Source organism: Melanotaenia boesemani, chromosome 2, assembly GCF_017639745.1.
Source record: "Melanotaenia boesemani isolate fMelBoe1 chromosome 2, fMelBoe1.pri, whole genome shotgun sequence".
Lineage (NCBI taxonomy): Eukaryota > Metazoa > Chordata > Actinopteri > Atheriniformes > Melanotaeniidae > Melanotaenia > Melanotaenia boesemani.
The window spans coordinates 1,868,079-1,892,598 of NC_055683.1; the positions used below are offsets into that span (position 1 = coordinate 1,868,079).

At 44.2% G+C, this 24,520-nt stretch overlaps 1 protein-coding gene across 1 annotated transcript in view; it reads right to left on the bottom strand.

Moving 5' to 3' along the window:
* Positions 1-2,796: 2,796 nt before the first annotated feature.
* Positions 2,797-24,520, bottom strand: part of gps1 (G protein pathway suppressor 1) — a 22,172-nt gene continuing 448 nt past the window's right edge. The window contains exons 2-14 of the mRNA XM_042001368.1: positions 21,701-21,793; positions 21,436-21,617; positions 17,342-17,506; positions 13,706-13,841; positions 13,192-13,269; positions 12,932-12,992; positions 12,438-12,523; positions 9,165-9,259; positions 7,295-7,400; positions 6,939-7,019; positions 3,324-3,461; positions 3,127-3,261; positions 2,797-3,057 (exon numbers count right to left, since the gene is read on the bottom strand). Coding sequence (XP_041857302.1) covers positions 2,983-3,057; positions 3,127-3,261; positions 3,324-3,461; positions 6,939-7,019; positions 7,295-7,400; positions 9,165-9,259; positions 12,438-12,523; positions 12,932-12,992; positions 13,192-13,269; positions 13,706-13,841; positions 17,342-17,506; positions 21,436-21,617; positions 21,701-21,793 — 1,431 coding nt within the window. The 3' untranslated portion in view covers positions 2,797-2,982. The remainder of the gene's footprint in view (positions 3,058-3,126; positions 3,262-3,323; positions 3,462-6,938; positions 7,020-7,294; positions 7,401-9,164; positions 9,260-12,437; positions 12,524-12,931; positions 12,993-13,191; positions 13,270-13,705; positions 13,842-17,341; positions 17,507-21,435; positions 21,618-21,700; positions 21,794-24,520) is intronic.

Here is a 24,520-nt window from a genome sequence, read left to right on the forward strand (position 1 = left end):
ATTGTCCATTGTTCAATTCATTTTCTACAGTGTCTCAACCACTATACCCATAGTCAACAGTTTTTTTTCCCTGAATCATAGTGAAAAGCCGGAGATCCGGCACGGTGCCGGAATACTTTAAGCCCTGCAGCAGTTCAGAGTACCCACCCTTTCTAGAGTCCTTGGAGGGGGTGTTGGAGAGCACTCCTTTCAGGGATTCCCTCGTTCTGCTGGGGGACTTCAATGCCCACGTGGGCAATGACAGCGAGACCTGGAGGGGCGTGATTGGGAGGAACGGCCCCCCCTGATCTAAATCTGAGTGGTGTTTTGTTGTTGGACTTCTGTGCTCATCATGGATTGTCCATAATGAACACCTTGTTCAGACATAAGAGTGTCCACATGTGCACTTGGCACCAGGACACTCTAGGCCGCAGTTCGATGATCGACTTTGTAGTCCAGGGGTGCCCAAAGTCGGCCCTTGAGGGCCGCTGTCCTGCAGATTTTCCAATGCTTCCTGCTTCAACACACCTGACTCAAATGAAATGGATCCAACAGCTTATTAAGTTTTGCACAGTGACTCATCGGTTTGAGTCAGGTGGTTTTGGAGCAGGGACACATCGAAAACCTGCAGGATTGTGGCCCTTGTGGACAGGAGCTGGCACCCCTGCTGTAGTCGTTTCATCGGACTTGCGGCCGCATATCTTGGACACTCGGGGGAATAGAGGGGCAGAGCAGTCAACGGGGCAGCGTGGCTCAGTGGGTAGAACCTCTAACAGCCAATCAGGTTCTACACAATGACTCATTAATTTGACTCAAGTGTGTTGGTGCAGGTATACATGGAAAACCTGCTGGATTGCGGCCCTCGTAGGACCGAATTGAGTAGCCCTGCCCTAATTGCTCCTGATGGGTCGTGGTTGAGCGCCTTGCATGGCAGCTTCCGCCATCAGTGTGTGAACGTGTGTGTGAATGGGTGAATGTGATGTATTATGTAAAGTGCTTTGGGTATCATCCCAGGCACAGTAAAAGCGCTATATAAATACAGACCAGCTCTACACCCTCTTCAGCCTCTTGGAGGAGGCTCAACCAATCTACATGTGCTTTGTGGACTTGGAAAAGGCATTCGACCGTGACCCCGGGGACTCCTGTAGGGGGTACTCCGGGAGTATGAAGTGCCAGACCCGCTTGTACGAGCGGTCCAGTCCCTGTACGACCTGTGTCAGAGCTTGATCCGCATTGCCGGCTGTAAATCAGAATCGTTTCCAGTGCGGGTTGGACTCCGCCAAGGCTGCCCTCTGTCACGATTCTGTTCATAACCTTTATGGACAAAATTTCTAGGCGCAGCCGAGGTGTTGAGGGGATCCGGTTCGGTGGCCTCAGGATTGGGTTTCTGCTCTTTGTAGATGATGTTGGAGTGTGAAGCGGTGGGATGAGAATCAGCACCTCCAAATCAAAGACCATGGTCCTTAGCCAGAAAAGTATGGAGTGTTTTCTCTGGGTCTGCAATAGGGTCCTGCCCCAAGTGGAGGAGTTCACGTATCTCTGGGTTTTGTTCAGGAGTGAGGGAAGGATGGAGGGAGATGGACAGGCGTCATCGGTGAGGCGTCTGCAGTGATGAGGACTCTGCATCGGTCTGTCGTGGTGAAGAAGGAGCTGAGCCAAAAGGCAAAGCTCTCGATTTACCGGTCGATCTATGTTCCTACCCTCACCTATGAGCACGAGCTGTGGGTAGTGACCGAAAGAACAAGATCGCAAATACAAGCGGCTGAAATGAGTTTTCTCCGCAGGGTGGCCGGGCTCTCCCTTAGAGATAGGGTGAGAAGCTCGGTGATCCGGGAGGGGCTCAGAGTAGAGCCGCTGCTCCTCCACATCGAGAGGAGCCAGATGAGGTGGCTCAGGCATCTGGTTAGGATGCCTCCTAGACGCCTCCCTGGTGAGGTGTTCCGGGCACGTCCCACCGGAAGGAGGCCCCGGGGCAGACCCAGGACACACTGGACAGACTACATCTCTCGGCTGGCCTGGGAACACCTCGGGATCCCCCTGGATGAGCTGGTGAATGTGGCCGGGGAGAGGGAAGTCTGGGTTTCCCTGCTTAGGCAGCTGCCCCAGCAACCGGATCCCGGATAAGAGGTAGAAAATGGATGGATGGATAGAAGCTAATGTGTGAGAGCTAATGCTAACCTCTCCAAAGGGCTGCACTGGTTCCGTCTCTCCCCCTTACTCCTTATTCTTTGTACTAATGACTGTCGCAGTAAACATTTAAATAATTAGCTGATGAACATCGTGGGCCTGTATTGGATGAGTACTGGGTTATATCTTGGTGTGATGAGTCCTTCCTTCTGCTTCCATGTAAGACCAAGGACATGCTAACTAGTTTCTGGTCTTGATGGAGGTTTTCCTTCCTGGTTCCGGCTCTGGTGGAGGTTTTCCTTCCTTCCTGGTTCTGGTGGTTTATATCAGGGGTGTCCAGCTCTGGTCCTAAAGGGCCACAATTCTGCAGGTATTTGATGTGTCCCTGCTCCAAAACCACCTTAAACTGATGAGTCACTGTGCAAAACATAATAGGCTGTTGGATCTATTTCATTTGAGTCAGGTGTGTTGAAGCAGGTAACATTGGAAAATCTGCAGGACAGCGGCCCCCCGAGGACCGATTTTGGGCACCCCTGGTTTATATGAACACGGTTCTTTTAAACTGGACTAATGTGGAAGGATTTAACTGGAGTTTATCTGGACTACAATGAACTGAAAAGCTAAACTACTGTCTGGTTATCGTAAGCCTTGATCTACAACAGGTCCAGGTACTGAAGCAACAGGAGAAGGTTTTATGTTGTGGTAGATGTTTTATTTTAAAAGCTAAAGGTTCCATCCAGGGATCATTTACACGTGGAGTTCTCAGCTGGTTTTATCCACCCGCTGGTTAACAGATTACTTCACAGCTTGGAGCTGATGAGGAGGGAGAGGTGCTGATGAAGAACAATCCTTCAGACTCTGAAAACCACCTCCTCCTCACATGTTTGTGCTCATCCTGGTCTGGCTGTTGGCTGGTGTCAGCTCCCCCTGGCTGCCCTCTCTGGGTGGAGACTGAGGATGAGGAGGAGGTTTCAGTGATGAAGAATCAGTCCAACATCAACCAGGAGTGCAGGTCTTTACCTTGACATGGATCTGGTTCCGCAGCACGGCAGCTCGGAGGATCATGGCCTTGGCTCGTCTCTGGAACTCCTTGCCCATGTGAAGGGACTTCTCAAACGTGGTGCTCCTCTGGTCCACGTCCCTTGCGTACAGGATCTGTCAATCACACTCAGTTAGTCAGAGCCTCAGACAGAACCAGGAGGTGTGTGAGGTCATACTTTGCTGTGGGAGTCGATTCGAGCGTTGACTAGACCTTCCAGAATGAGCTGGGTCAGCTCGTCCTCCAGAGCTACCACGGTGGTGTTGAAGGCCTGGGCCATCTTGGTCATATCAGCCGATACATAGGGGCTGAAATACTGCACGCACGCACGCACACACACACACACACACACACACACACAAGTTTACCCACACTAAACACGTTTCTTCATTAACCTCTAAAACTCCAAACTGTTTTTTTTTGTCTAATCTAAACCAGTCTGTAACAGCTTTTAATCCCAGTATAAACCAGTCTGTAGCAGCTTTTAATCCCAGTATAAACCCGTCTGTAGCAGTTTTTAATCCCAGTATAAACCAGTGTGTAGCAGCTTTTAATCCCAGTATAAACCAGTCTGTAGCAGCTTTTAATCCCAGTATAAACCCGTCTGTAGCAGCTTTTAATCCCAGTATAAACCCGTCTGTAGCAGCTTTTAATCCCAGTATAAACCAGTCTGTAGCAGCTTTTAATCCCAGTATAAACCAGTCTGTAGCAGCGTTTAATCCCAGTATAAACCCGTCTGTAGCAGTTTTTAATCCCAGTATAAACCAGTCTGTAGCAGCTTTTAATCCCAGTATAAACCAGTCTGTAGCAGCTTTTAATCCCAGTATGAACCAGTCTGTAGCAGCTTTTAATCCCAGTATAAACCAGTCTGTAGCAGCTTTTAATCCCAGTATGAACCAGTGTGTAGCAGCTTTTATTCCCAGTTTAAACCAGTCTGTAGCAGCTTTTAATCCCAGTATAAACCAGTCTGTAGCAGCTTTTAATCCCAGTATAAACCAGTCTGCAGCAGCTTTTAATCCCAGTATAAACTAATGTGTAGCAGCTTTTAATCCCAGTATAAACCAGTCTGTAGCAGCTTTTAATCCCAGTATGAACCAGTCTGTAGCAGCTTTTAATCCCAGTATAAACCAGTCTGTAGCAGCTTTTAATCCCAGTATGAACCAGTGTGTAGCAGCTTTTATTCCCAGTTTAAACCAGTCTGTAGCAGCTTTTAATCCCAGTATAAACCAGTCTGTAGCAGCTTTTAATCCCAGTATAAACCAGTCTGCAGCAGCTTTTAATCCCAGTATAAACCAGTCTGTAGCAGCTTTTAATCCCAGTATGAACCAGTGTGTAGCAGCTTTTATTCCCAGTTTAAACCAGTCTGTAGCAGCTTTTAATCCCAGTATAAACCAGTCTGTAGCAGCTTTTAATCCCAGTATAAACCAGTCTGCAGCAGCTTTTAATCCCAGTATAAACTAATGTGTTGCAGCTTTTATTCCCAGTATAAACCAGTCTGTAGCAGCTTTTAATCCCAGTATAAACCAGTCTGTAGCAGCTTTTAATCCCAGTATAAACCAGTCTGTAGCAGCTTTTAATCCCAGTATAAACCAATGTGTAGCAGCTTTTATTCCCAGTATAAACCAGTCTGTAGCAGCTTTTAATCCCAGTATAAACCAGTCTGTAGCAGCTTTTAATCCCAGTATAAACCAGTCTGTAGCAGCTTTTAATCCCAGTATAAACCAGTCTGTAGCAGCTTTTTATCCCAGTATAAACCAGTCTGTAGCAGCTTTTAATCCCAGTATAAACCAGTCTGTAGCAGCTTTTAATCCCAGTATGAACCAGTCTGTAATCCCAGTATAAACCAGTCTGTAGAAGCTTTTAATCCCAGTATAAACCAGTCTGTAGCAGCTTTTAATCCCAGTATAAACCAGTCTGTAGCAGCTTTTTATCCCAGTATAAACCAGTCTGTAGCAGCTTTTAATCCCAGTATAAACCAGTCTGTAGCAGCTTTTAATCCCAGTATAAACCAGTCTGTAATCCCAGTATAAACCAGTCTGTAGCAGCTTTTAATCCCAGTATAAACCAGTCTGTAACAGCTTTTAATCCCAGTATAAACCAGTCTGTAGCAGCTTTTAATCCCAGTATAAACCAGTCTGTAGCAGCTTTTTATCCCAGTATAAACCAGTCTGTAACAGCTTTTAATCCCAGTATAAACCAGTCTGTAGCAGCTTTTTATCCCAGTATAAACCAGTCTGTAACAGCTTTTAATCCCAGTATAAACCAGTCTGTAACAGCTTTTAATCCCAGTATAAACCAGTCTGTAGCAGCTTTTTATCCCAGTATAAACCAGTCTGTAACAGCTTTTAATCCCAGTATAAACCAGTCTGTAGCAGCTTTTTATCCCAGTATAAACCAGTCTGTAACAGCTTTTAATCCCAGTATAAACCAGTCTGTAACAGCTTTTAATCCCAGTATAAACCAGTCTGTAGCAGCTTTTAATCCCAGTATAAACCAGTCTGTAACAGCTTTTAATCCCAGTACAAACCAGTCTGTAGCAGCTTTTAATCCCAGTACAAACCAGTCTGTAACAGCTTTTAATCCCAGTATAAACCAGCCTATAACAGCTTTTAATCCCAGTATAAACCAGTCTGTAGCAGCTTTTAATCCCAGTATAAACCAGTCTGTAACAGCTTTTAATCCCAGTACAAACCAGTGTGTAGCAGCTTTTAATCCCAGTATAAACCAGTGTGTAGCAGCTTTTAATCCCAGTATAAACCAGTCTGTAGCAGCTTTTAATCCCAGTATAAACCAGTCTGTAGCAGTTTTTAATCCCAGTATAAACCAGTCTGTAGCAGCTTTTAATCCCAGTATAAACCAGTCTGTAACAGCTTTTAATCCCAGTATAAACCAGTCTGTAGCAGCTTTAAATCCCAGTATAAACCAGTCTGTAGCAGCTTTTAATCCCAGTATAAACCAGTCTGTAGCAGCTTTTAATCCCAGTATGAACCAGTCTGTAACAGCTTTTAATCCCAGTATAAACCAGTCTGTAGCAGCTTTTAATCCCAGTATAAACCAGTCTGTAGCAGCTTTTAATCCCAGTATAAACCAGTCTGTAGCAGCTTTTAATCCCAGTATAAACCAGTCTGTAGCAGCTTTTAATCCCAGTATGAACCAGTCTGTAGCAGCTTTTAATCCCAGTATGAACCAGTCTGTAACAGCTTTTAATCCCAGTATAAACCAGTCTGTAACAGCTTTTAATCCCAGTATAAACCAGTCTGTAACAGCTTTTAATCCCAGTATAAACCAGTCTGTAACAGCTTTTAATCCCAGTATAAACCAGTCTGTAACAGCTTTTAATCCCAGTATAAACCAGTCTGTAACAGTTTTGAATCCCAGTATAAACCAGTGTGTAGCAGCTGCTTTGTGGCGCCACCGTGCATCAGAAACGTCTTCTTGGCTTTATTCCAGCCATAGAGGAGCATTATTTTTCTTCTTTTCACACACACATAGAACTTTCTGCTCACTGGTTGATCTTTGGCTGCTCCTGATTGGACGTTACCTTCAATCTAAGCTCTCTGATTGGTGGAAAGTCTGACAGGAAGTGGCTTCATCATCATGTCCAGGTCTAAATAGAGGTCTCTTAGCAACATAGTAGTGATGGTGATGTTTTTATGATGAAATGTGATAAATAATGCTGTTATCATGGATCATTGTGGATTTACCAGATAGAGTCTCTGAATAAAACTACATTTAGTGGCTGGATTGTAAACCTCCTGGACGGGACAGAAATGTCTGGAAAAAGAAGTCTCACCTGAATCAGAGCTCTGTTCCTGATCTGACTGTACAGAGTCCTGATGTGAGGTGCCAGGTACATGTCCAACAGCAGGTTATCCTGGAACAAACACCACAGAGATCTCCATCATCATCACATATCAGATGCTGAAACAAACACTTTTATCATTTCATGGAGTCTGGACTGCAGGCAGGCCAGTTCAGCAGCCGAACTCTCCTGTGCAGCCATGCTGCTGTGATGGATGCAGGATGTGAGCTAATGGGATCTGGAAATCATTAAATTTATTTACATTTTAAACGGTTTGACTCACTAAATTTTCTCATGAAGCATTGTGTGTTTAAAAAGCTGTGCCGAGGAGAAGACTCTGATTTTACCTTCATCTCATCCAGCAGCTTCAGACAGGACGCATACTTGGATTCGTAGAACTTGAAGATGATGTCTCGGATCTGAGGTTCTAACTCCAGAAATAACTTAAAGGAGCTGAGGACAAAAAATAATATCAGATTTCTATTGGTAAAAATACTGAATCCAAACTCATGGATCACCAAAAAAAGGACAGATGTGACCCAAAAACTACTTTATGAACTAGACCTGTCGCAATAAGCAATAAGTCAATTAATTGCACGGTAAGAAAAACATGAGCGCGATTAGTTTGCTGGCCGCAATCTTTTTTTTCTTTCTATCTTACTTTACCATAGACTGTATATGACAGCAGGTTTCACTGTAGTGTATCTGGACTGAACGCTCTGGTTTCTTGCGGAGTGGTCTCTCTTGTGTCATACGTGACAGCAGCATGTTGCAGCAGAGACCGTGGTGAAGCACTAACATGTACGAGCCGGTACACCATGTTTGTTTACAGGGCCGCCAACTCTCACGCATCGGCTGTGAGACTCACGCACTTTGAGTGGCTTCTTATGCTTTCACGCTAAACCTCCGATTTCTCACACTGATTACACATCAAGAGATGCAGCAGCGTGGTGGTAGTGTGGTGTCGCAGCAGCGTGGCGTTGCGGCAGCGTCATGTCGCATAGCGTCGCGGCAGCGTGGTGTCGCAGCATCGTGGCACCGCAGCAGCGTGGTGGTAGTGTGGTGTCGCGGCAGCGTGGCGTCGCAGCAGTGTCATGTAGCGGCAGCGTGGTGGCGCAGCAGCGTCATGTTGCGGCAGCTTGGTGGCAGTGTGGCGTCGCGGCAGTGTGGCGTCGCAGCAGCATCATGTTGCGGCAGCGTGGTGGCAGTGTGGCGTCGCAGCAGCGCGGCATTGCAGCAGTGTCGTGTCGCGGCAGCATGGTGTCACGGCAGCGTGGTGTTGTGGCATCGCGGCAGCGTGGTGTCGCAGCAGCGTCATGTTACGGCAGCGTGGTGGCAGTGTGGCGTCGCAGCAGCGTCATGTAGCGGCAGCGTGGCAGCATGGCGTCGCAGCTGCGTGGTGGCAGTGTGGCGTCGCAGCAGCGTCATGTCGCGGCAGTGTGGTGGCAGTGTGGCGTCATGTAGCTTGGCATCGCAGCAGCGTGGTGTCGCAGCAGCGTGGTGTCGCAGCAGCGTTGTGTCGGGGCGGCGTCGTGTCGCAGCAGCGTGGTGGCAGCGTGGTGTCGCAGCAGCTTCATGTTGCGGCAGCGTGGTGTCGCAGCAGCTTAATGTTGTGGCAGCGTGGTGTCGCAGCAGCGTGGTGTCGCAGCAGTGGTTCATCCACTGCTCATAGATCAGTCGACACGCAGTGATGAGGGAGATATTTCAGCTTCACAAACAGCAACGATGGGCAGTTTATATTTTTTCCTAGATTTTTTAAATTAAATGGTACAAACAGGCAGTTTTACCAGGTTTTCCTGTTTGAGCCCTTATGATTAAATATTAATATATTTTTTGAAGGGCAGTTTTGTTTACAGAACAGAGGCTTTATTTTCTCTCATACTTATTGTTTTTGGTTGTGTTTGGGTTTCATTCATTGTTAATGAGACTGAGAGTCCGTTCTGTTTAATGTTTTATTTAAAATTTCTTCCAGTTTCAGTGTAAAATGTTCTTTAGAAATGAAAGTTTATTGATCTTTGAAAGGGTGTATTTGCATTATTATGGCATTGTCATTATATTTGTTGAAAATGGTCTTTGCGTAATATTATTGCTTATCGCAATAATTTCTGAGAAAATTTATCACACAGCAAAATTTGTTATCGCAATAGGCCTATTATTAACGTGATAATGGATCCATGTTTCAACCCAGGAAGTCAGGCTAGGTAGAAAGATGTTTACCTGCTGGAGATGACGTTACGTTGGAGTTCTTGTCTATCAAACGTGGCCAGAGCACACAGGCCTCCATACACCGCCACATTACTGGGAGACAACAGCTGCAGGGAGAACACAGTTTATCACCAGTGCTTCACGGTCACATCTCATTTAAAGAGTTCTGCACTGCTGAGAGTCGCCTTACTGAAACGAGTAAAATCAGAATTATAATAATCAATACGAGATAAAAGCATGAATGATCATTTATGACGACATTCTCCTAATTGTAGAGACAGTATGTTCATGCAAACCTGGCCCTATGTTCTGCTCCTGGCCCTTTAGCTTTGCTCTGCTAAGAAAAGACTTGATAAGCAGCTCCAATCCTTCTCACTGGGTGGGCTGAGAGCGATGACGGGACTTATTCTTGAATACCTGTACATCTAACCGTGGAATCTCGACACATGGTTCGTGATGTGTTCGGGATCATCGGGTGTCAGATCAGGTGGGTGACCCAATCGAAAGTGATCTAGCCCGGGCTTCTGTTCAGATTCCATACCTCATCGTTTCCTGTCAGAACCATCTGGAAACCTGCCCAGCAGCTTCTAATCTGTACTGGTCCTCAACAGGACCTGCAAGGACTGGTCCATGAAAACCTTGTGTCCAGTGGGTTTCCACCCATCTGAGTCAACAGCTTCTCGTTGTTCTGTGGCTCCAGGTCTTCCTGGAGGTCATTTTTCCCAGCTGGACCAGTTGTTTTACAGCAAGACGGACCATAGAATGGGAACGTTACTGAGGTTTGGGATTTAATACTACAAATCAGTACACCCTTACTGGTTCTGCTTGCTAACGCTACAGCTGTCACAGATGGCATCTGCTGCTGCTGGCAGAACTTGTTGCACCAGTACCGGTGCTAGAAATTAACTTTCATTCCCAGTATATGAAACTAACATTCTCTTTTCCAGCAATTTCAGCAAAGTGGTGAATCTTCCAATTACCAGCTGAAAAGGTGAAAGGTCCTAGGAAGCAGTAGACGGACCGGATAAAAAACCTTTAATCTCATATTAACAGACCCCCACCCCCTCTTCTATGCTCCACTTTAGAGCTTCTGCTAATTTCTCTATGCAAACCAGGAGTCCCTTGAAAGCTGAGACTGTCCTGGTTACAGAGACGTCTCATCACGGTGGGACAGAAACTCTGGCGCTAGCAGCCAGAACCAGAGACCAGGCCTTACCGTTTGTGGTGAAAAGTTTGATTCCAGCTCTAAAAACAGCTAACGTGTTCTCCTATGACTCTGCCTTTGTTTGACATGAACCATGAAGGTCCTGCTGGTTTCCATGGAGATGAAGGAGGTTTTATAGTGAAGGATCCTCTCTTCCTATCATAGACTATCTTGGGCTTCAGGTCTTTCTGTACCCTCATGGTGTTTCGGTTTAATGTGGGGCTATCCCTGGATCCTCCTGATTGACCATTGATACAGGTGTCCATCATCATCATCATCGGCTGATGGCTTCCTGAGATATTCACCTGCGTAACACCTTATTAAACACCTGGAAACCTGCTCAGGTTCACTTTTACCTTCTACTGCAGCACAGTTCCTCATTAGATATTACTTTCCTCATTCCTAAAACTACTTTCCTCATTCCTAAAACTACTTTCCTCATTCCTAAAACTACTTTCCTCATTCCTAAAACTACTTTACTCATTCCTAGGATTACTTTACTCATTCCTAAAACTACTTTACTCATTCCTAAAACTACTTTCGTCATTCCTAAAACTACTTTCCTCATTCCTAAAACTACTTTCCTCATTCCTAGGATTACTTTACTCATTCCTAAAACTACTTTCCTCATTCCTAAAACTACTTTCCTCATTCCTAGGATTACTTTACTCATTCCTAAAACTACTTTCCTCATTCCTAAAACTACTTTCGTCATTCCTAAAACTACTTTCCTCATTCCTAAAACTACTTTCCTCATTCCTAGGATTACTTTACTCATTCCTAAAACTACTTTACTCATTCCTAGGATTACTTTACTCATTCCTAAAACTACTTTCCTCATTCCTAAAACTACTTTCCTCATTCCTAGGATTACTTTACTCATTCCTAAAACTACTTTACTCATTCCTAGGATTACTTTACTCATTCCTAAAACTACTTTCCTCATTCCTAAAACTACTTTCCTCATTCCTAAAACTACTTTCCTCATTCCTAGGATTACTTTACTCATTCCTAAAACTACTTTCCTCATTCCTAAAACTACTTTCCTCATTCCTAGGATTACTTTACTCATTCCTAAAACTACTTTCGTCATTCCTAAAACTACTTTACTCATTCCTAAAACTACTTTACTCATTCCTAAAACTACTTTACTCATTCCTAAAACTACTTTACTCATTCCTAAAACTACTTTACTCATTCCTAGGATTACTTTCCTCATTCCTAAAACTACTTTACTCATTCCTAGGATTACTTTCCTCATTCCTAAAACTACTTTACTCATTCCTAGGATTACTTTACTCATTCCTAAAACTACTTTCCTCATTCCTAAAACTACTTTCCTCATTCCTAGGATTACTTTACTCATTCCTAAAACTACTTTCCTCATTCCTAAAACTACTTTCCTCATTCCTAGGATTACTTTACTCATTCCTAAAACTACTTTCGTCATTCCTAAAACTACTTTACTCATTCCTAAAACTACTTTACTCATTCCTAAAACTACTTTACTCATTCCTAAAACTACTTTACTCATTCCTAAAACTACTTTACTCATTCCTAGGATTACTTTCCTCATTCCTAAAACTACTTTACTCATTCCTAGGATTACTTTCCTCATTCCTAAAACTACTTTACTCATTCCTAGGATTACTTTACTCATTCCTAAAACTACTTTCCTCATTCCTAAAACTACTTTACTCATTCCTAGGATTACTTTACTCATTCCTAAAACTACTTTACTCATTCCTAAAACTACTTTACTCATTCCTAAAACTACTTTACTCATTCCTAAAACTACTTTACTCATTCCTAGGATTACTTTACTCATTCCTAAAACTACTTTACTCATTCCTAAAACTACTTTACTCATTCCTAGGATTACTTTACTCATTCCTAAAACTACTTTACTCATTCCTAGAATTACTTTACTCATTCCTAAAACTACTTTACTCATTCCTAGGATTACTTTACTCATTCCTAAAACTACTTTACTCATTCCTAGGACTACGTTCAGATTTGTGTCCAATTTAAAAAACAACACAGATTTAGTTTTTAGGGTAAACTCAGATTTTTTTTGTTACCTCTGGACAGTCACAGTGGTCAAATGAAGCCTGCAGGAAACATTTGGCAGCTGGTTTGTATTTTCGGGAGGCCAACTCAGCCAGTCCTACAACCACAAGAAGTAAAGTCAGATTTGTTCATGTCCACCCATTCAGCTGTGGAATAATACCCCTAAAGCCCATCACTCCAACCCCCCGACCCAGGTCCTTCATCGGTCATGTACACCACACAGTAGATGTGTACAAAAGGTCCATAGAGAACAAGATGTTGAGCTTCAACTGATGCAAACACTGAGACGTACAGTCAACCTAAAGCAGGGGTGTCCAGTGGCTGTTCTCGGGGGCCACATTCCTGCTGGCTTTTGTTGTTTTCCTGCTCCAACACGGTGACATTAACTTGTCAGTCAGGTGTGTTGGAGCAGGGAAACAACAAAATCCTACCATATAGCAAAGTGTGACACTCCTGTCATAAAGCATGAACTAGTGCTCAGTGCAGGTGTGTGAGCTGGTTTTACCTGCAGCACACTTTAGCTTGGTGAGGACGGCCTGGTTCTGGCTGTCTCGCTCCCCTCGTTGCTGCAGACAAGGAAACAGTCAGCGGAGGACATTTCAGGAAGAAGATTCATAACACGTTAGAACTAAAGTCTGACCTCCGACCTGAGAATCTGAACCCCAACCAGAAATTCGGACCCCCGAATCCTGAGCCTGACCTTCGACCCTAGAGCCTGACCTTTGACCCCAGAGCCTGACCTCCGACCTGTGAGCTGCTGCTTACCTCGGCTATTTCTGGTGTGGACTCTGCTTTGTTCACGTAGCTCAGAACATGGGACCAGTTCTGGAGATAAACACTGACCTGGTGGACACAACACAGAACATGAACATCTTTATTTCATCTGTTTCAAACCATCATGTTACTAAGAGACAAACTTCTGCATCATATGTCTGATTTCAATCCTTCAAATATTCATTCACGGGAATGGCTTCATCATCATTTGCAACTCCAGCTCAGCTGCTTTGTGGCGCCACCGTGCATCAGAAACGTCTTCTTGGCTTTATTCCAGCCATAGAGGAGCATTATTTTTCTTCTTTTCACACACACATAGAACTTTCTGCTCACTGGTTGATCTTTGGCTGCTCCTGATTGGACGTTACCGTCAATCTAAGCTCTCTGATTGGTGGAAAGACTGACAGGAAGTGGCTTCATCATCATGTATAGGTCTAAATAGAGGTCTCTTAGCAACATAGTAGTGATGGTGATGTTTTTATGATGAAAACTATGTGATGTGTACCTTAATCACATTCAGGCACATGTTAATAACATGTTTAGCGCTGGTGCAGTAGTCTCTTGCACGAGAGTAGCATTTCAGGGCGTTACTGAGGTCACCACAGTCCAGGTAGTGGTCTCCCAGGTCATCATGGCCTCTCCTGCAAGGGGGAAAGGAGGACCGGTGAGTACAGGAGAAGTAGTCGTTTTTAACGCCGACGGACCTGTAATCAGATGAAAAGTTATTCTAGGAAACCTAGGAAGTTTCTATGAGATGCAACAAAATTATTTTAATTATTCTGAACTCCTGAAGCTTCATTTAACATAAAAATAAAAATTTGAAAATTTCAGGAAATTTTGATTGGTGTCAATGCAGCTCCTGCCCGGTCACATTCACATACATGTATTATGATGTCACAGGGAAGCAGCTGCTACCTGACTGGTATAATGACATAGGCAGGGCTAATGAGTGTGATGGAGGTGCTGCAGACAGACCGTGAGATGGAGACACAAGTACAGTGTGTGTGAGAGAGAATGAGAAAAGAGGCACACGTGAAGGAGGAGAAATAGAGGACATGTGGCCTGTATTAATGAGGACAAGAAAAATCCACAATATGAACGAACAGGACTGAATGAATTAGGTCAAAGGTCAAGTGGCTCCTCACAGCTGAGTGCACAGTGAGTCGTCATGACAACGGCCCCCACCTTTGCTGACAGACACCGACAGTTAGACACTTATGCGGGAGGTGTACTGGGTGGTTGTGCATCACGCCACAGCTGTGCCGCGGTTTTGTTCTGACCTGCGTGGCACAAGATTCTCCACTTCAGGATAAACGTCTCTTCTTCTATGATGTCAAACAAAAATACTGTTACCCCCCTGACCAGTTAAACATGTAATGTTTTCATGGTTCAACAGCACAAATCTGCACCAGGGCTTTTATTTTGAAAAATACCAGAAACTTTTACACTGCTCCCGTGTCTGATTTCCTGTCTGCGGCTATCTGAACGCATTCTGGGTGCGTGAAGCATCAAAAATAGACCCGGTGCGTAAATTTAGCGGAGACAACGTGCTTCTGGGACTCTTCCGATACGTGCTGCAGCGCACCCGGTATAAAACAAACCACTGAATAAAATGGCTGCGAATGGCTGCGAATAGCTGCGCAGGCCGTGGCGCAGCGTAACGTGCTGCACACGCACCCGGTACAAAACAAACCATTGAATAAATTATATAAATTATTTTACTCTAATGCAAACACAATTTAAACGGTGGTGAATTAAGAACACGAGAGTTCCTGTAGAATGGGACTCAATGGGAGGAAAAAGTCGACTTTGTGATTCTTGGAGCTTTTTAGCTCAAAATCTGTACGTCCCAGCTAAAAATGAGCTGAGGTCCTATTGAAGCCAACTGAATCTGCTCTGTTTTGGTATATAATTGTGAATGTAGAGCTAAAGCTCTGGTCATGAGACACATTTGTTTGAGTGATTTTCTGAATAAAAATTAAGAGTGCGCGCAAGAGAGATTTTTGTGATTTTTCCTAAATCGTAAAGTGCGATTGTGTGGAAAATGTAAAAGATATGAAAATGTCCTTTCAGACAGTCAACGTTTTATTTTTTGTGACCCGTTTAAAGTTTGAATGATGTTTCTATGTGGAAGTATGGGTGAGTGTTAGGGATCCGAAGTGACCTGGGTTTTGGCTCATCTCAGACAAATCCCATTCTTTTTCAATGAGAAACAAATCGCAATTTTTTGCGAATAACGTAAACACCGCAAGACTTTTGTAGAGAAAAATTCATAGCACACCATTCCCGATGAAGAAGCACGTTTTGATATAACTTTTGTGGGTACAGAGTTAAAACTGTGGGAGGAGACACATGCAAAGTTTTGTGATGAAAACAGAAAAATGTCTGCCAATGCATTAGCACCCATAATAAGTGACTTTCAGTGTTTTCACTCAGTCCAACTCTAGAATAACTTTTACTCAGTGCTGCTGAATTATCTAATGAAGACAAAAAAGTTTTTGGAATATCTGGTAACATCATTGTGGAAGATCAGCAGAGTAACTGGTGTAGGTGCCTGGAAGCAGCATCCAGCGAGGGTTTGGTCTTTCCAACAAGGATGTGAAGGTGGTGAAGATCACATCAGGACTGTTTACTGGTTTCAGAATAGATCTGCTATCAGATCCACTGTTCTTGTAATAAGTAATAAATCTACTTCCTCACATTTTTTACTACAGCTGAAATCAGATGTATTACATGAATAAATCCAGTATATTTAGGCATTTGGTTTTCCTTTGATAAAACCTAGAATATATTAATAATATTCAGAAATGAACCCAGGCTGATGAACAGAAAACAGATCTGATTTCAGATCAATAATGAACCTATAAATGTATCAGACTATCGCGCTTGTACAAAATTCAGAATTTGATTGAATTCATTGAATGAATGTGACTTGGCTGCCCCACCGGACGTCGATTTACAGGAAGTGTAACTCAATGCAGTTCAGAGAATTTCATTCTCATCACATATCAATGAGAAAGTGATTTTTTGACCCAGGTAACCCAGTCTGAAGTCTTCATGGTGTGGAGAACTGTACCAGCAAGTTTATGCTAAACAAACACACTCCTGCCTCCAAGGCTACTTTACTTTCACATGATCCAAGATTCCTGATGAAGACTTGCACAAGCCAGAGAGAAAGAGTGTGATTGGACAGTCATCGTATGTTTAGGAGAGGATGTATGAGGGGACATCACATATTTCCAGTGGTGAGTAAAGTGTAATGTTACTGATTCCCGTTGCAACAAAAGACAGATTATAAATCTGTACACTTACCTGGAGGTGGTGTTTGAAATGTGAGGCAGCCTTGATGGAAGCAGACTGGAGCCCTGCAGCAGCTGCAGGTTGCTCTGTGGGAACCGGTTCACCACCATGAACGTCCTTTTACGTGTTACTGTGCATTTTAAATCAAAAGCACAAAGCAGCTCCGGCCTTCAGCTTATTTCACAAGAGTGTAGTCTAAACTAAAGATCCACAATGTTTGGACCACCATACTGAAGACCTGGACAGAGCAAGGTATTCTGGGAAATGAAGTGCTGTCTCATCATTTTCCACAATTTGAAAGTTATTACAGTTTCAATGATCTGTTTTATAGAGGATGTTCTTAATGTTGATTTGATTGAAAACAAAAAAACTATTTACTATAATAAAGAACGGTTTACATAAAGCCTGGGAACCATATCTGTATGAAGTTCACACGTGATACATGCTGCAAAGCTTCTTCTTTAAATATCCTCAGTTATGTATCAATTCCTTTGAATTTCATGGAATTCCAATTCTAATTCCGTCAATCAGAATCTGAATTGAAATTCCACTTCCTGTTTCCAATCTCAATTCAAATTCAAGAACTGAATTAGAATTTAGATGAAATTCTCCACTGAGTTCTGAATTTTGTACAAGCCTGACAAGCGCGATGGTGAAGCCGGTTTTAATCCGTCTAGATTTAATGTTTGGCTAAGGCAGTCTTAAACTTGTGTTTTTAGGTCCAAACATTCATCCGCTGGCAGGTTAAACCTGCAAGCTGCTGCCAGCCTGGCCTCCAGATCAGGTCTGGAGCGAGGGGAAGGGTCATGGACCCAGTCCGCCATGGATTCTGCCCTCATACCTGATGCTCTCTTTGATGGAGTTGCCTTTGTAGTTCTTGAGATCCGTATCCAGTTTCTCCAGTTTGAGCAAAGCCTTCTTCCTGGTGGATTCTGCCCAGGCCGAGTCCAGGGGAGGAGGAACGGCTCCACCTTCAGGTACTGTGTCTGGTACACCCTGCACCTCTCTACAGGTGGGAAGAAAGGAAAATTAAATCACCTATCTGCAGGATGGGAGCAGACTTCCTGAATTACACAAACACTTCTGCTCCAGAAGCAAAGCTTCGTTAGATAGCTTCGTATAGAAGAAAGTCTGTCTATCCTCTTTTTGCAAAAGTTTTGTTTTTCTTTCTTTTAAAATCTAAAAATAGAAATAAAAATGTGGTCCCTAAGAAATAACAAGTTTCCTATAGTAGATATTAAATTCTAAGTTGTCTTTTTCAACTGCAAGGCTGCACTAAGTAGCAGTTTTTCAGCAGGACCTGGTCTAATGTGGTCTGGGTCCCCAAAAAACAGTGGACTGGCCCTTTTTGTATCTTACAGATCAGAAGCTAACTTCGTCTCTGAACATTTCTTCATCCACACTGACGGACAGAGCTGAAAAATGCAGGTGAGCCCCTCCCACCAGCGGACAGAGAGCTAAATATGTAAAATAAATACGTTTCCAGCTCCAGCTGCACCAACGTCTCTGCTCCATCGTATCCAAAGAGCCGATAGTGTGGATCTAAACTGCAGCTGGATCCCTACCACACCTTTTCCAAGACCCTGCTCAACTTCTGATTGGTTAGTAAAGAGACAGTGAGCGAAGCAGCGTTCCTGTCATACCACTGGTAGATGAACAAACCGTAACAATAGCTCACACATCAAATTCTCTCTTTTTTTTGACGCGGGACTTTACGCTCTGGATTCATCTGCTCTGGATTCATCTGCTTTGGATGCATCTGCATCTGAGACACAATAAACTGGTGATATCACAACCATGGCCAAGTCTTCTGGACTGAATTCTACTCATAAACAACAGGTACAACATTAGCCACCTAGCGCGTCATAAACAAAGCAGCTACAGACGGACGCCTCGCTAGAGCAGCACCGGGCTGGCTGCTACACCACACGTGTGCTCTAGATTCTTTATTTCCATGTGTCAAACAGCAGCTGGAAGTCAAAGCTAGCCAGATGTTTTCCTGCTTTCTAAAGAAATGTTCAAAAGCTTTTTATAATGTCTCCAAAAAGAAGCCTCCCAAGTCCAGGTAGAGGTCCAGGTAGAGGTCCAGGTAGAAGTCCAGGTAGAGGTCCAGGTAGAAGTCCAGGTAGAGGTCCAGATAGAAGTCCAGGTAGAGGTCCAGGTAGAGGTCCAGGTAGAAGTCAAGGTAGAGGTCCAGGTAGAAGTCCAGGTAGAGGTCCAGGTAGAGGTCCAGGTAGAGGTCCAGGTAGAGGTCCAGGTAGAAGTCCAGGTAGAGGTCCAGGTAGAGGTCCAGGTAGAAGTCAAGGTAGAGGTCCAGGTAGAAGTCCAGGTAGAGGTCCAGGTAGAGGTCCAGGTAGAGGTCCAGGTAGAAGTCCAGGTAGAGGTCCAGGTAGAAGTCCAGGTAGAGGTCCAGGTAGAGGTCCAGGTAGAGGTCCAGGTAGAAGTCCAGGTAGAGGTCCAGGTAGAAGTCAAGGTAGAGGTCCAGGTAGAAGTCCAGGTAGAGGTCCAGGTAGAGGTCCAGGTAGAAGTCCAGGTAGAGGTCCAGGTAGAGGTCCAGGTAGAGGTCCAGGTAGAGGTCCAGGTAGAAGTCCAGGTAGAGGTCCAGGTAGAAGTCCAGGTAGAGGTCCAGGTAGAGGTTTAGGTAGAAGTCCAGGTAGAGGTCCAGGTAGAAGTCCAGGTAGAGGTCCAGGTAGAGGTCCAGGTAGAAGTCCAGGTAGAGGTCCAGGTAGAAGTCCAGGTAGAGGTCCAGGTAGAGGTCCAGGTAGAAGTCCAGGTAGAGGTCCAGGTAGAGGTCCAGGTAGAAGTCCAGGTAGAGGTCCAGGTAGAGGTCCAGGTAGAGGTCCAGGTAGAAGTCCAGGTAGAAGTCCAGGTAGAAGTCCAGGTAGAGGTCCAGGTAGAAGTCCAGGTAGAGGTCCAGGTAGAGGTCCAGGTAGAGGTCCAGGTAGAAGTCCAGGTAGAGGTCCAGGTAGAAGTCCAGGTAGAAGTCCAGGTAGAAGTCCTGGTAGAAGTCCAGGTAGAAGTCCAGGTAGAGGTCCTGGTAGAGGTCCAGGTAGAAGTCCAGGTAGAGGTCCAGGTAGAAGTCCAGGTAGAGGTCCAGGCAGAGGTCCAGGCAGAGGTCCAGGTAGAAGTCCAGGTAGAAGTCCAGGTAGAGGTCTAGGCAGAGGTCCAGGTAGAAGTCCAGGTAGAAGTCCAGGTAGAGGTCCAGGTAGAGGTCCAGGTAGAGGTCCAGGTAGAGGTCCAGGTAGAGGTCCAGGTAGAGGTCCAGGTAGAAGTCCAGGCAGAGTCCAGGTAGAAGTCCAGGTAGAGGTTCAGGCAGAGGTCCAGGTAGAAGTCCATGTAGAGGTTCAGGCAGAGGTCCAGGTAGAGGTCCAGGTAGAAGTCCAGGCAGAGTCCAGGTAGAAGTCCAGGTAGAGGTTCAGGCAGAGGTCCAGGTAGAAGTCCATGTAGAGGTTCAGGCAGAGGTCCAGGTAGAAGTCCAGGTAAAGTCGAGATAGAGGTCCAGGTAGAAGTCCAGGTAAAAATCCAGGTAGAGGTCCAGGTAAAAGTCTACATACAAGTCCAGGTAGAGGTCCAGGTAAAAGTCTAGATACAAGTCCAGGTAGAGGTCCAGGTAAAAGACCAGGTAGAGGTTCAGGTAAAAATCCAGGTAGAGGTCCAGGTAAAAGTCTAGATACAAGTCCAGGTAGAGGTCCTGGTAGAGGTCCAGGTAAAAGACCAGGTAGAGGTCCTGGTAGAGGTCCAGACAGAAGTCCAGGTCGAGATCCAGGTAAAGGTCCAGATAGAAATCCAGGTAGAGGTCCGGGTAGAGGTCCAGATAGAAGTCCAGGTACAGGTCCAGGTAGAGGACCAGATAGAAGTCCAGGTAGAGGTCCAGATAGAAGTCCAGGTAGAGGTCCGGATAGAGGTCCAGATACAAGTCCAGGTAGAGGACCAGATAGAAGTCCAGGTAGAGGTCCAGATAGAAGTCCAGGTCCAGGTAGAGAACCAGATAGAAGTCCAGGTAGAGGTCTGGGTAGAGGTCCAGATAGAAGTCCAGGTACAGGTCCAGGTAGAGGACCAAATAGAAGTCCAGGTAGAGGTCCAGATAGAAGTCCAGGTACAGGTCCAGGTAGAGGACCAGATAGAAGTCCAGGTAGAGGTCCAGATAGAAGTCCAGGTACAGGTCCAGGTAGAGGACCAGATAGAAGTCCAGGTAGAGGTCCGGGTAGAGGTCCAGATAGAAGTCCAAGTACAGGTCCAGATAGAAGTCCAGTTACAGGTCCTGGAGCCTTTCATCCCTTTTCTCTGAGAGAAATCTAGTTCATATGTAGGATTTATTCATTCTGCACACAGCAGCGGTGTAGATGGAATTTACTTTGCTCATTTAGTTATGTTGGCATCAGAAGATGCTAAAACTTAAAGACCTACAGGGTGTGTTCATGTGGTTTCACACATTTATAGTGTTGGGAAATCCTGAGTATTTCTTTGATAATACCAAGTAAATCTAGAATTGTGACATTCCTGGAGAGGGATTCCCTCAGTTTTAGATTCTTCCTGCTTCTATGAGAGAATCAGGCGGAACTTTGCTCCAGTTCAGCAGAAGTCTTGTTTTTCCAGGCGTTCACTGCATGTTGTGCTTCTCTTTGTGGGAAAAAGCAACCAGATCATCAGCCTGCCACAGACTCATTTTATCGCCTGAGCACGTTTGCTAACAAAGGTTTGCTAAGGTGAACGAGGGTAGGTGTCATATCTACAGGCGAGGTGACGTTGAGCCGACTGATCAGCTGAGATGTTGCTAAAGTTTGCCGTTTGAGGCATCTTCATGCAGAAGACCTGGAGATTTCACTCATGAATATTTCACATGTGAAGTTGCTGCTACGTTGGTTTAATACTACATCTTTAATTCAGATTACCTTCCATTTTTACTTTAATACTAGAAAGTTTAAATCTTTATACCGTGTGGCCTCGGTGAGTTTACGGTGGATCTCTTCATAGGCGTCGACATTAAAGGTTCTCTGGACGAAGGTAAGGGCCATCTTGAGGGCCTCCACTCGGAGCTGAGGGCAGTGCTCAGCGATGAACTGAAGCCTCTCGATGCGCATTAATCCACTGTAGCTGGTGGCATACTGTTCCAGGTCCTACAGACAGGAAACACCATCACATGTCTCCATGGAAACGTTCAGGCAGGACAGACGTGACAGAGAGTGGACATGACCGTTACCAGAGTTGGGTTCTCCACGATGTAGTTGATGTCCGGAGCGTTCTGTTGGTCCTCTTGAGGGTCTGCATCAATCTGCATGGGCTCCACAGACCCCTGCAGAACAAAAGCAGACATGAGCTTCCTAAAAGAACAATTTTACCAGGGCCTGGAATTCATTTCTCCCCCTACATGCATCACATAGGGGGAATTTACAGACTTTTTGGGGGGGTATTACTGGGGAGCTTAACTACGGTCCTGCAGTGTCCTACTCGTACCTCAGATTAATGCAGCTTTAATTTGTCATCTCTTTCTCCTCTCAGACATCTCTCTGGTCTTATCTCCAGGCTCTGAACCTGCTCACATATCAGTCTTTACCAACTTGGTATAAAAACTATCTCTATTGCTGTAATTTGTCGACTCTTCCAGCTGCGTCTCACATCATTTTCTCTTCAGGCTCTATTCTATCCTCCTTCATCTCAGTTCCAGTAAAATCAAACTGGTCTTGGGGAGGATCCAGCTCTGAAATGGGTATCAGACTGGTGAGGTTAGTTTTTTCAGTGAATTTCTTAACTTGTTTTAAATCCTCAGTTGTGCTGAATCTAGGGCTGCACGATAAATCGTTAAACAAGCGCGACCTCGATTCACACAAACACTTGATCTCATTTCTACACAGTGATTCTAAAGATTTTTATATCTGTATCACAAACTAACGCTCTGCTGCATTGTCTTATTTCATAACCACATTTAATGCTGTACATAACAGGACAGGATGCAGCCGTCTTTACAACAAGGAGAATTGCTGATATTTCAACATGCTGATGAAAACCCCTTTCCCAAAATGTAGCACCAGTGGTCCACAGCTCCACATTTCTTCCTCTGAATAGTGGTTAGTAAAAGAGTTTCAGTAGAGCAACAACCCCGATGAGTTCTAAACCGTCTGGTTTTATTCTATGAAGTTTAGAAGTGGCTGCAGCACAAAGCTGGAAAAAACCTCAGACACCTGCAGCAGGTGTGCAAAGTCGTGCAGCAGGAGACCTGATCTGCTCCGGCTGGGACTTCTAAAAACTGGTTTTAGCCTCATAGTAAATAGTGGAGATGACAGTATTTTTCTAGTCTTCTTTACACGTGCTGCTTTGCCTACAATGATACGACCGCGATGCAGAAAGAAGGAAAGAATATTTCTGGCTCTCAGACTGCATGTTCCTCTGCCAGCTGAGGCTTTCAGGGAACTTCTTGATTATACGGACGTTTATCCCTACACATCCAGCATGATGTAAAATGCAGCATGGATCCATCTCAGTATTTCCACATGATCTGATCCAGAACGTCGGGAGTCTAAAAATAAAACAGCCTGTGGTGAAAATACCCACCTGTGGTTGGAATATGATCATGTCTCTCTGTTCTTTACATACTAAATATTAAAACTTGTTTTAATGAAAATTCAGGGACCAGCACGGCTTCATGATTTTATTTGACTGTGTTATTGAAAACTTACATTTCAAAACTGTCTCAGCCCTTTTTGTGTTAAATGCACCTAATGTAAAGAAAACAAAGATTTAGCAGAACCACGTTCATCAGTCCAGATTTAACCTGAAGGTGAAGCTGAAGAGGAGAGAACAGCAGCTGTTCCCTCGCCGGTGCTTCTCTAAACGTTCAGACTGCAGCGTTTCCACCTCATACGCAACCGGATCATTACCTAGAAGAGCCGGTACAGGCTGGCAGTAGAAAATACCGACTATCCGCTTCCTCCATTAGAACCTGCAGCTCCTAAACTGGGAGGATTAAGAACTTACAGAACTTTCATTTTTGATCAATGCTTTTTAAAAAGAGACTTTTAACATTGCTGTTGTCATGTATTATGTAAATTGAGGGGGAAAAAAAGCAGTATTAGCTCCAAGTATCAGCTACAGAGAATCAGCAGCCCGTATCGACCAAGACTGATCAGTATCTGCATCGCCCCTAAAGACTCCATACTGGTCAATCCCCACTCTTAATATTAGTTACCTCTAATGTTCTATTCTACAGCCATTTAGCAGACGCTTTTATCCCAAGCAGCTTACATTTAAGAGTTACTGTTACATGATAGTTTTTTAAATACTATATTACTTTTATTACAAAATTTGTTAATTTCATCAAAATGTTACTTTCATTAAAATATTAGTTATTTCTATTATAATAGTTTCTTTTATTATATTAGTTACTTTATTTATAAAACTGCAGTTAATCTCTTCCGTGTCATTTCCACATTTATCCCGCAGGTCAGACTGGACCCAGGTTGGTTGGTGCTCCAGGCCCTACGTTTGAAACCCGTTTTAGGCATAAAAATGTTAGGACAGGTTTTCCCGTCACATTATTAAACCTTATATCGACATTGTTGGTGGCTATCACAGTGTTTCTGCCCCCTCTTCATGTCAACAAAAATGTGTCCTCAGTGGTGTTCATCCCACACCTGCTGGGGGAGCCAAACTAGTGTTAGGTGTTAAGGTAAAGCTGTGGCTATTTATGCTAGTACTATCTATGTGAAGCAAAAAAAAAACGCTAATTACACATTTAGAAAACGAAAGCTCCTGTTAGCTTGAGTCTGCAATGAACACGGCTCCTTTATTTCTTCTTCGTAATGAAAAACCTTTTACCGGCTCCCTGTGGTATCCAGAAACAGCTAATTAGCTTTGTCTATGAAGCTACCTTAGCAACACATCAGTGTCACTGATGTTGCTAGCTTAAAGAGGCCTTTAGTTGATATCCTTTTATTTATAATGTTGCTGAAAGTAAAGAACTACCAAATACAAGAGAACTGCTCTGGTTTTACATTTTAAGCGTTTTTCCTTTGTTCTTCTTTTT